This window comes from Podarcis bocagei (assembly GCF_964188305.1).
Source record: "Podarcis bocagei genome assembly, chromosome: 12".
NCBI classification, from domain to species: Eukaryota; Metazoa; Chordata; class Lepidosauria; order Squamata; family Lacertidae; genus Podarcis; species Podarcis bocagei.
Genome location: NC_138137.1, coordinates 60,366,097 through 60,378,249, shown reverse-complemented (window position 1 = coordinate 60,378,249; position 12,153 = coordinate 60,366,097). Strand labels below are relative to the sequence as shown.

The 12,153-nt window shown below is 44.7% G+C and overlaps 1 protein-coding gene across 1 annotated transcript in view; it reads right to left on the bottom strand.

Moving 5' to 3' along the window:
• Window positions 1-12,153, bottom strand: part of LOC308569488 (SCO-spondin-like) — a 198,326-nt gene that overhangs the window by 17,620 nt on the left and 168,553 nt on the right. The window contains exons 98-101 of the mRNA XM_081163402.1: window positions 4,298-4,558; window positions 2,791-2,952; window positions 1,234-1,350; window positions 210-348 (exon numbers count right to left, since the gene is read on the bottom strand). Coding sequence (XP_081019528.1) covers window positions 210-348; window positions 1,234-1,350; window positions 2,791-2,952; window positions 4,298-4,558 — 679 coding nt within the window. The remainder of the gene's footprint in view (window positions 1-209; window positions 349-1,233; window positions 1,351-2,790; window positions 2,953-4,297; window positions 4,559-12,153) is intronic.

Genomic DNA, 12,153 nt, shown 5'->3' with positions numbered 1-12,153 from the left:
TGGAAAATGGGGACAGGAGTCGATTTGAAGATATGCTTGACTATGCAAATGTTTTCTTTGTTAAAATATTTGTAAAATGGAAAGTAAAACGGGGGGGGGGAGTTTGCGACTTGATTTAAATTAGAACATTTAAGAAGTTAAATTCTCCAAGGTTTCCTGGCCAGGGAATGTGACCCCTTCCGCCCCCCCCCCCCAATTTGACCCCTTACCAGTTGTGGCAATCCAGCTCTACCGTCTGGCCTGGCATGACCTCCAGGGTGATGTTGGCCGTGGGGAGTCCACAGCGGCAAGCCGGGATCGGAACGCAGGCCCCGTCCTGGAGGAGCTGTCCGTCAGGACACCGGCATCCTGGGTGTGGAGGGGAGGGAGGGAGAGGAGGATGAGGAACTGGCCGGGCGAGAGAGGGCCGTTTGGGTTCTGACACGAAGGGTGTGGATGAGGCCGTGAACAGAGGGAATTCCAAAACACAAAAGGTACCTCCCACTTCTTCATGTATTTCACAGTTACTCTATGGAACTCATGGCCACAAGAAGCTAGGAATATGGCTCTAGCAAGAATATGGACTTTGGGATGAATTAAAGGAGTGCAGGCTCCTCCCAGCCAAAGATGCACAGTCTCTTAAGAGTGGCAGCCAAAACAATCGGGATGACGGAGCAATGCCCCTATGAAGAACGGTTGCAGCATTTGGGGCTTTTCAATGAAAATGATGTAAAACCAAATTGTTCAAAAAGGCAGGTAGTCAAAAAAGGAAGGAAGGAAAAGCGCAGTACTCTTAAATGCCATTTCCTTAAAGGCTTCATTTTAATGTTGTATTTTAATCTTGTTTTTTAAGTTGTATTTCAATCAACTTGTTTTTATTATTGGTTGTTAGCCGCCCTGAGCCCGGCCTTGGCTGGGGAGGGCGGGGTATAAATAATAATAATTATTATTATTAAAAAACCCAAGCAGACACACACAGAGAGAGCCTGGGATAGCTCAATTGGTAGAGCATGTGGCGCTTAATCTCAAGGTTGAGGGTTCGACCCCCACGTTGGGCAAAAGATTCCTGCATTGCAGGGGGTCGGAATAGATCAGGGGTTGGACTACGTGACCCGTGTGGTCCCTTCCATCTCTACAATTCTATGAAAAAATATCCACCTGTCAGCGGAAGGGCAACAAGGAGGGAACCAGTTTGAGACAAAATCCAGGACTGGGGAGGGTTGGCGTGGGGGGGGGCAGAAGGAGGGGCGTTACCTTGCTTGCAGTCGCCATGTAGACACTCCACATGCTCCCAGAGGTCTGTGCAGGTGCGAGGGCAGCTGTTGGCGCAGGATGGGGCCCAAACTTTGCCCCGATCTTCACATTCCTCTCCTGGGGGAAGAGAAGAAGAACAGCCCCCGGGACCATGAGAAAGCAGCACTTCTGGGTGAATCTTTTAGACTTGGGAACTCCCTGCCTCTTGGCAGCAAACAGGCACCTTTGCTGTACAGCGGGACCTCGGTTTCCGAACATAATCCGTTTCAGAAGACCATCTGAGCTCTGAAACGTTCAAAAACCAAGGTGCAAAGGGCGGTCTGCAAATTCAATTGAGAAAATTGAGAAAAATAACATACACAGTCAGCGGAAGCTGTTCGACTTCCAAGGCGTGTTTCAAAATGGAAGCATTTACTTCCGGGTTTACGGCATTCGAAAACCGGAACGTTCGTCAACGGAGACATTAAAAAACTGAGGAACCACTGTACTCTTTGCAGCACCTGCTGAAAACGTTCTTGTTTAGATGGGCCAAACGTGATGCTTAGAAAGTTGGTGTGAATTTTAGCCCGTCTTGGTATTTTCATTTTTTTGGGATATGTTTTAAAGTATTGCAATTTTTTCTTGCTCATACTGTTGTTATCTTTTTTCAAACCCCTTGGGTTTTTTCTTTCTAAACAACCAGGTGGCCTGGGAATCTTATGAAGTAAGTAAATAAGTGAGTTTCAGATTCGTTTCTGATTGTGTCCACACCAGGCGTGTCGAGGTCTAGATTCCTGGATAAATGACAAAGGGAGGAGAGAACCATCAATGGCTACTAGCCCTGGCCCCGCGGTTGGGAGGCAGCAACACTTCCGGAAACCGAAGGAGGAGAAAGAGCTTTCACGCTTGAGTCCTGCTTTTGTGTTTCCCACAATAGGGCACCTTCAGGGTTGGCAAAACACAAGCGCAGGATCTGGTCTTCTGCCTGAAGCCATGGAAAGCTGCTGCGGGTCAGTGCAGATAATACTGATCTAGACGGACCAATGGTCTGACTGTTAGAATTCCTGCTCCATGATTGCAGTCATGGGATCGTTGTCTTTCACATGACGGTGTATGTTTTGACTCCACAAAGCGGGAAGTGACAGAGACAGGATGTTTGTGTTCCGTGAAGTGGGACTCTTGTCCTTTGTCCTTTTGCTCTTTGCTCTCTGATGCTAGAGAGAGAGGGAGCCATGTTGCAGTGCTCCGTGTGTGTGTTTATATGTAAATAAAGTAGATTAGCCAAAATGCTGAGTTGCTGAGGTCTGTTACACATGATGCGCAAACTCTGCGGATCCCTAAGTGTGCCGGTGTCTGCTGGCGTCGGTCGCTGTGATGTTCGGGCAGAAGAAAGCTTTTGAAGCTCCCGAACGATCGACCAGGAGGGAGGGAACATGCCAGTTGGGCATGTGTCTCTGCCAGGGTCCTACTCGAGAGTAGGACGAGCTCCTGACACTGACTTGGTCCAAGGCAGCAGTTTCCTCCGTTTCCCAGCCTTTTGGGGATTTGCTCACCCCATCCCAGTTGGAGGGAACGTACCTGGGCAGGCGGCCGTGTTGCAGCTCTCGGACTGGGACCACGCCCCGTGGCACCGGGTCTCTCCTGATGGGTGACGGGCGTAGCGCTGGCGCGTGCGGAACCCCCCGCTGCAGGGCGCACGGCAGGGGCTCCAGGAGGTCCAAACGCTCCACAGGCAGAAGTCTGGAAGGGAGAAGAGGAGCTGCAGATAGTGGCCTTGCGGGGGGGACGGGACTGTCTCAGTCACCTCTGCTGCTGCCCTCCCCCACCAAAAACCCCTCTCCCACATTAAGGACCATGAAAATGCACATTTCTCTACTCCTGGACCCATACAGGCGTTTGGGGACCTGAAGGAGCGCCTTCACCCCCATCGCTCAGCCCAGACACTGAGGTCCAGCGCCGAGGGCCTTCTGGCGGTTCCCTCCCTGCAAGAAGTGAAGATACAGGGAACCAGGCAGAGGGCCTTCTCGGTGGTGGCACCCGCCCTGTGGAACACCCTCCCATCAGATGTCAAGGACATAAACAACCATCTTAGGAGTCAGCAAAGTTTTTCAGCAGGGGGCCGGTCCACTGTCCCTCAGACCTTGTGGGGGGGGGCTGGACTATATTTTGGAGAAGAAGGGAAAAAACGAATGAATTACTATGCTCCACATATAACCCAGAGATGCATTTTAATTAAAAGCACACAATCTACTCATGGAAAAACATTGCTGATTCCCAGACCATCTGCAGGCCAGATTTAGAAGGTGATTGGGCCAGATCCGGCCCCTGGGTCTTAGTTTGCCTACCCATGAACTATCTGACTTTTAGAGGACATCTGAAGGCAGCCCTGTTTAGGGAAGTTTTTAATGTTTGATGTTTTATTGTGCTTTTAATATTCTGTTGGGAGCCGCCCAGAGTGGCTGGGGAAACTCAGTCAGAGGGGTCGGGTTTAAATAAAAAAAATATTATTATTAACTCCTCCCAGTCAGCACAGCTGATGGGATTTGTGGTCCAAAACATCTTGGGAGTTCAGTGTTGCCTTGATTCAGGGCGCTAGACATGACAAAGAGCTATTTTATATATTGATTTTTAAATAAACCAATCGTTTTATTATTTATACCCGCCCATCTGGCTGGGTTGCCCCAGTCACCCTGGGCGGCTTCTGACACACATGAAAATGTAATAAAACATAACAATCTAATCCAATGCAAAAAAGTCGCAATGACTTTAATGATAATACCATTTGAACCCCTCCTGTGAAATATGCTGCCATTTGGAATGATTAGTAGCTTCTCAGCTTTGCGAGAACGGCACAAGGCCATAAACTGACTTTTATGAACAAAGTAATTTAAAAAAAAAAAAATGTTGTTACCGCTCAACCTGAATAAGAAATCTTTCTTCAAGGGTGTGTGAATGAAACGCCTCTCTTACATGTGTGCGTGGTTTTCAGTTTGATTCAGTTGCAATTGTTTTTTTTTATTTTCTGTTCTTGAATGTTATTTTGTACAAGTGAATTTTTTTTATAAAAAACAAACAAGCAGAAAACCTTCGCAGATGTGAGGATCCGGGCAAAGGCGTTTCTGATCCAGCTCTGCTGAGCACAGGGTGGCCAGTCCTGTCCATCTTCTGCCCGTTTGAGGGTCCAGGCAGAGTCGGAAGCGATGCTGGACGGACACCAGAGCAGGCCAGGGGTCCCCTTCTGCAGGGGGCCAGCTGAGGGCAGAGACCACGCTGGGGCCGAGGGCCACGAAAGGCAGGCAAGGGGAGCAGGACGTCCACTCCGACCAGGCGCTGACTGGAAGCAGACCTGAGGGGGGAAAGGAATCCGAGAATGGTAGAGTTGGGAGGGACCCCAAGGGTCATCTAGACCAACCCCCTGAAATCCAGGAATCACAGCTAAAGAATCACTGACAGCTGGCCCTCTATCCTCTGCTATTAACTCTCCAAGGAAGGAGAGTCTACAACCTTCTGAGGGAGACCATTCCACTGGCAAACACCTCTTGACGTTGAGTCGCAATCTCCTTTCTTATAACTTGAAGACATTGGTTCGAGTCCTACCCTCTGGAGCAGGAGAAAAGAAGCTTGTTCCATATTCCAGGTGAAAGCCCTTGAGATATTTGAAGATGGTTCTCATATCTCCTCTGAGTCTCCTCTTTTCCAGGCTAAACACCCCCAGCTCCTTCAACCGTTCCTCATCAGGCATGGTTTCCAGACCCTTGACCATCTTGGTCTCCCTCCTCTGCCCACCTTCCAATTTTTCAACATCTTCCTTAAATTGTGGTGCCCAGAACTGGACACCGTAATTCCAAGTGTGGTCTGACCAAGGCAGAATAGAGAAGGACTATGACTTCCCAGCATCTTAAAAAGCAGAGACATCACCTTGCCAACAAAGGCCTGTATAGTTAAAGCTATGGGACTTCCGGGGGCGGCGCGAAACTGTAATGGCGGTCCTCTTCGTTCTCTGAAGAGGGGCTCCGCGGAAAAGGGTCGTTCGCTGCGGCATAGCGACGACCCATCAAGATAAACCACGGGTAGAGTGAGCCCGTGGCCGTGGGACTCGGCGGGCACCAGAAGCTGCTCCGAAAACACAGAAGGGACCCCGTAAGGAGACCCGGAGTGAAGGAGGGGTAGCGGTGCTGTGAGTTCATCGCTCTTTCCGCGGAAGCGAAGCCGCGCGGCTGTTACAGATGAGCGCTGATCCTTCTTCCTAAAATCAACATCAAACTGCAAGTAACACACCCGTGAGTAAAGGGGTTTAAAATTTGGCAAAGAATATTGTAAATTTGGCTGAAAGCGGGAGACGAGAAAAGGGAAGTCCGTCTTCCGACATTGCTGACAAGATCAAAGCAAAGCTTTAAAAAACGGAAGCGCTTGAAACGGGACTGTGGGAAGCTTAAACTTTTTTGTGCTATAAGATCTGCTTGTTCTTTTGAGCTGAAGGTGGAAATAGACATTGACTAAAAGAAGCAGTAAATGGGGACTTTCCTCCTATCTTTTCTCTCCTTCGGGCTGTATTTTTAAAGAGCCAGATTGTCGGGCTGCCAGAGAGGGAGACTGTGTCAAACTGCGGAAACAGTTGCAAAACTTTGCTGGAACGTAACTGTTACATTTGGGCAGAAAAGACTGGATGGGATACTTTTACAAGCACCTTTTGTGAAACTTTGTTGATCTATAAAAGGTGCTTTGGGAAACTTTGAGTTTATGAAGGGACTTTTGGATTACTGGATTTACTGACTTGAAACAATTTGGAACTTTAATGGCGGATTACTTCCTTCTTTGTCTTTGAAACCTGGTGGCACTCCCCCTACAGGGCTTTCGGATTATAAAATCCTGGGAACTGACTTTTGTTTTGAATTCCACCTCACTGGTTGTTTACTCCTGAATTTGTCTCTCCCATGGAACAATAGACAATCTGACCTTGAATATTGACAGATGTGTAATGAGTGGTGCAGGGAGAACAAGAGCATCTAAAGCTAAGGAATCTAAAGAGGCCAAGGAAAAAGAAAAGGAAAGAAAACCAGCACAATTTGTACAAACAACACTGACCCAAGGACGCCGTTCGTCGGTTCCAGCTGTACTGGTGACCCAAAGGGAACAAGGGGAAACAACTGAGAAGTCCACTGAGGAAGATATGGCAGCAGGTGGGTCAGACACACTATTAAAACAAATATTGGAGCAATTATCAAGTTTAAACCAGAAGGTGGACGACCAGTCTGTGAAGATAGATAAAGCAACTTCCTCGATTCAAAAATTGACTGACCAAGTTTCCCAGCACACGCAGGCCATAGAGAAATTGCAAGGAGCAACAGCGGAAAATCGGGAATTAGCTGGAGAAGCAATCCAGAAAGTGGGAGTTCTACAAAAAGAGGTTGAAGAAATAAAAGGAGAAGTTAAGCCCCTGCATAAACAGGTGGGTGAACAACAAGTTTATCTGTCAATGGTGGAACTGAAAAATCGCGAGAGCAACATCAAATTGAGAGGTATTCCGGAACTCGAGCAAGGAGACTTGATTGGATACTTGACACAGGAATTCTCGAAGTTCTGGGGTTTAAAGGAAGATACAGATTTCAGGATTGTCTCGGCATATAGACTGGGAAGACTGGTAAGGAAAGACAGATCCAGAGACTGTTTGATAATTTTAAGAACAAAGGAAGAGAGAGACAAGATCCTAGGTCTTCACTTCAAAAAAGCAATTGAAATACAAGACAAAAGGGTGGAAATTTATAGAGATATTCCGAGACAGTTGCTGGACCTCAGAGCCACCTATACAGAACTAGCAAAATTGCTGAGACACAACGCAATTCCCTATAGGTGGGAGTTTCCACAAGGATTATCCTTCACCTACAAAGAAAGGAAGGTTAAAATTAGAACACCTGAAGATAACCAAAAGTTCCTTCACGACCACGGAGAAGATCTCCAAAAAGGAGTGGATTGGTTTCCAGTTTTACCAGCACCAATACCGCCTGGAAGCGGGCCAACGCCTGCACCCTCGGGATCTGAGCAAAAGGAAGGCACCCCATCTTAAGAACATCTTAAATAGAACGGGATGTCTCTGCAGCTACTTAGTTGGAACATAAATGGCGGGAATTCTCCGGAAAAAAGAAGAAGGATATTTCATATCCTAAAAAAAGAACAATTGGATGTAATATGTCTGCAAGAAACACATGTGACTAGGCTCCACAGGAAAGTACTAATCAATAAAAGACTTGGCCAAGAATTTATCTCATCAGACAAAGTTAAAAAAAGAGGTGTTGTAATTTATGCAAAGGAGAACCTGTCGCCAAAATTTTTATTCAAAGATGATCATGGAAGAATTCTCGCAATTGAAATCCAAACACAAGGGGAAAAGATTTTGATACTAGGAGTTTACGCGCCAAATGATGGAAAATCAGAATTCTACAAGAAGCTGCATGAGACAATGATGGACTATTTGGACTATTCTAACATTATTGTGATGGGAGATATGAATGGGGTGGTGTCTACAAATATGGACAAATCCCAAAATCAAAACTTAACAACAGACGGCAGACTCCCTAAAACTTTCTTTGAAATGACAGACAATATGGACTTGATTGACATTTGGAGGACAAGGAACCCCTTGGGTAAAGAAGGAACCTTCTTTTCTGAGGCCCACTTGTCATGGACACGAATCGACCAAATTTGGATATCTAGAGGGCTGGCCCCGAAAACGAGAAAAGTGGAAATCTGCCCAAAAACCTGCTCCGACCATAATGCCTTAAAAATGGAATTGAGACTTTTCCCAACTGGATCCTTCAGATGGAGAATGAATGACACCTTGTTAAGAGATCAAGAGATTGTTAAGAAGGCCCAAAAAACACTAAAGGACTACTTTGAAATAAATTTGAACACTATGGTGGAGAAAAGAACTATCTGGGATGCAAGTAAAGCTGTAATGAGAGGGTTTCTGATACAACAGAATACAATAAAGAGAAAATATTGGAATGGAAAAAAAGAAAAATTTTTAGAGAAAATAAGTGAAGGAGAGAAAAAGTTGAGAATCAAACCGAAGTCAAAAGAGGTGCTAAGAGAGATCAAATTCCATCAAGCACAATATTCGAAACTGATCAATCAAGAGATTGAATGGAAAATTAAACAAATGAAGCAGAGATCGTTTGAATCAGCAAATAAATGTGGAAAGTTGTTAGCTTGGCAATTGAAAAAAAGACAAAAGTTAAATACGGTTACAAACTTGGAGATTCAAGGAAAAATAGTTCAGAAACCAGAAGAAATAAGAAAGTGCTTCCACAGATACTTCAAAGAGCTCTACGCACAGGGGCCTCAGAAAGAATCGGAAATGGATCAATTTTTGGAAACAAATGGATTACCTAAAATAAGTCAAGATAAAAGATCAATCCTTAATAGCAAAATAACTCAACAGGAAATTGAAGGTGCCATCCAAAACATGCAGTTGGGCAAATCTCCAGGCCCGGATGGACTCACCTCCAAATATTATAAGACTTTGAAGGACTTCTTGATACAACCGTTGCTGGAGGTTTGTAACCAGATCATGGAGGGGAGGAAGGCACCGGAAACGTGGAAAGAAGCATTTATCACATTGATTCCCAAGTCAGAAAGGGAAAAGACTCAGCTTAAGAACTACCGTCCCATCTCACTCCTGAATGTGGATTACAAAATTTTTGCAGACATTTTAGCAAGTAGACTTAAAAATGTACTAAATGAAGTAATTCACAAGGACCAAGCAGGCTTTCTCCCTGGTAGACACATGTCTGACAATACTAGGAACATTATTGATATATTGGAGCTGTTGCGAATTAGAAATACAAGGGCTGCCTTAATTTTTATTGATGCGGAGAAAGCATTTGACAACATTTCTTGGATGTTTATGAAGAAGAACTTGAAAGGGATGGGAGTGGGACGGGGGTTTGAAAATGGACTAGAAGCAATTTATTCAGAGCAAAAAGCTAAGTTGATAGTGAACAATGTGGTATCGGAGGAACTCCAAATTGAAAAAGGGACACGACAGGGGTGCCCTCTGTCCCCTCTGCTATTTATCTCTGTTCTGGAGGTATTGCTGAATATGATTAGGGAGGACCAGTTGGTGCAAGGTATAGTGGTCGGAGCGAAACAATACAAACTGAAAGCTTTCGCAGATGATTTAGTCTTGACAGTACAGGAGCCAGAATCTAGCACAAAAAGAGTTTTGGAACTTATCTTGGAGTTTGGTCGGGTGGCGGGATTTAAGCTAAACAAACAAAAAACTAAGGTTTTGGTCAAAAATCTGACACCTACAGAGATAGAGGGGTATCAGAAAGAGACAGAGCTAAGTGTGGTTAAAAAAGTGAAATACCTGGGAGTATCCTTGTCCACTAAAAATTTAAACCTTTTCAAAGATAACTATGAAAAATGTTGGTTGGAAATTAAAAAGGACTTGGATATATGGTCAAGATTGAAACTTACCTTGTCAGGCCGAATCGCAGCTATAAAGATGTGTGTTTTGCCAAAAAGGTTATTCTTATTTCAAACCCTTCAGGTCGTGGACAGAATGGAATGCTTTGGAAAATGGCAGAAGGATATCTCTAAGTTTGTCTGGCAGGGCAAAAAGCCCCGAATAAAATTTAAAATACTAACCGACTCAAAAGACAGAGGGGGGTTTGCCCTGCCGGATTTAAGGTTGTACTACGAAGCTGCAGCCTTCTGCTGGCTGAAGGACTGGTTTCTGTTGGAAAACACCGATGTCCTAGATCTGGAAGGGTTTGATAATGTGTATGGTTGGCATGCATACTTGTGGTATGACAAGGCGAAGATTCATAAACTGTTTAAAAACCATATTGTCAGAAAATCAATTTTTGCCGTCTGGATGAAGTACAAGGATCTATTAGAAAGTAAGACCCCGAGGTGGTTATCACCTGTGGAAGCCAAGATTTCTAAAAAAAGGCCCAATATGGAGGCCTACTGGCCAAAATATTGGGAATTGATTGAAAGAGTTGGAGATAATTGGAAGCTCCAAAGCCAGGACAAACTAAAAGGTAAGGTGCGAGATTGGTTACATTATGCTCAAATTCAAGAGGTATTCAAAATGGATAAAAAAGTGGGTTTCCAGTTGGAGAAATCGAAATTGGAGACGGAGTTACTAGAACCAAAGACTAAGGTACTTTCGAGGATGTATGACTTGCTGCTTAAATGGAACACACAGGATGAGACAGTTAAATCTGCTATGATAAAATGGGCACAGGATGTAGGACACAACATTATGTCTGAGGACTGGGAAAGGTTATGGAACACCGGTATGAAATTCACGGCATGTAGTGCCTTGAAAGAGAACATTATGAAAATGGTATACCGGTGGTACATGACCCCAGTCAAGTTGGCTAAAATATATCATCTCTCTGATAATAAGTGTTGGAAATGCAAGGAGGCAGAAGGGACATTCTTTCACCTCTGGTGGACCTGCCCGAAAGTAAAGGCCTTCTGGGAAATGATACATAATGAGTTGAAAAGGGTATTTAAATATACCTTTTCTAAGAAACCGGAGGCCTTTCTCTTGGGCATGGTGGACCGGAAGGTGCCAAAGAAGGATAGAACTTTGTTTATGTATGCAACCACAGCAGCAAGGATCCTTATCGCAAAGTTCTGGAAGACACCAGATTTACCCACACTGGAGGACTGGCAGACGCAGCTGATGGACTACATGGAGTTGGCAGAAATGACTGGCAGAATCCGAGATCTGAGCGAAGAAACAATGGAGGAGGACTGGAAAAAATTTAAGGACTATTTGCAAAAACACTATAAGTTGTTTGAATGTTAAGACTTTGCACGATTAAGAAACGTTATGCTTCTGTAATTTATTTAAGTAAATGATAAAGTAAGTAATGAGGAAAAAACGAGATAAATTAGAAACAAAATATTATGTTTATTAAGAGTGTTAAAACTAAATTACAAATTATTGAAATTGGTAACATAATAAATCTAAAGGTACAATAAGATGGGAAACAAGATAACAAATTGCTGAACTGGTTAGAATAATGAATGCAATGCTGAGAGGACGCGAGGAGGTCCAAAGGCGAATTGTTGAATGACATTATGGAAGGTTCTTAACATTTTCTTCCTTTTCTTTCTTATTCTCTTTATATATAAAAAATGTTTCTTGCATGTTGCTATGTACACAAATCTGTTAACCTATGGAAAGAAACGCAATAAAAAAATTTTTTTTAAAAAAAAAAAAAGCTATGGTTTTCCCAGTGGTGATGTATGGAAGTGAGAGCTGGACCATAAAGAAGGCTGATTGCCGAAGAATGGATGCTTTTGAATTCTGGTGCTGGAGGAGACTCTTGAGAGTCCCATGGACTGCAAGAAGATCCAACCTCTCCATTCTGAAGGAAATCAGCCCTGAGTGCTCACTGGAAGGACAGATCCTGAAGCTGAGGCTCCAATACTTTGGCCACCTCATGAGAAGAGAAGACTCCCTGGAAAAGACCCTGATGTTGGGAAAGATGAAGGGCACAAGGAGAAGGGGACGACAGAGGACGAGATGGTGGGACAGTGTTCTCGAAGCTACCAGCATGAGTTTGACCAAACTGCGGGAGGCAGTGGAAGACAGGAGTGCCTGGCGTGCTCTGGTCCAGGGGGTCACGAAGAGTCGGACACGACTAAACGACTAAACAACAACAACAACATGACTTCCCTTGATCTGGACAGTAGACTTCTGTTGATGCAGCCTAGAATTGCACGATGTTAGTTTTTTCCTTGCTGCTGCATCACATGATTGAAAGGGGACTCTTGAACCCTCTAGGAGACCTGGGGCAACAAGGGCTGGAGTTCTAAGGACTTGAGAGAAGATTTCTGCCTCTTAGGACAGGCTTCTGCAAAGCGATTTGTGTAGGCATGCGGAGTGGCTTGCCCAGGTGCAAAGATCTGGTGCAA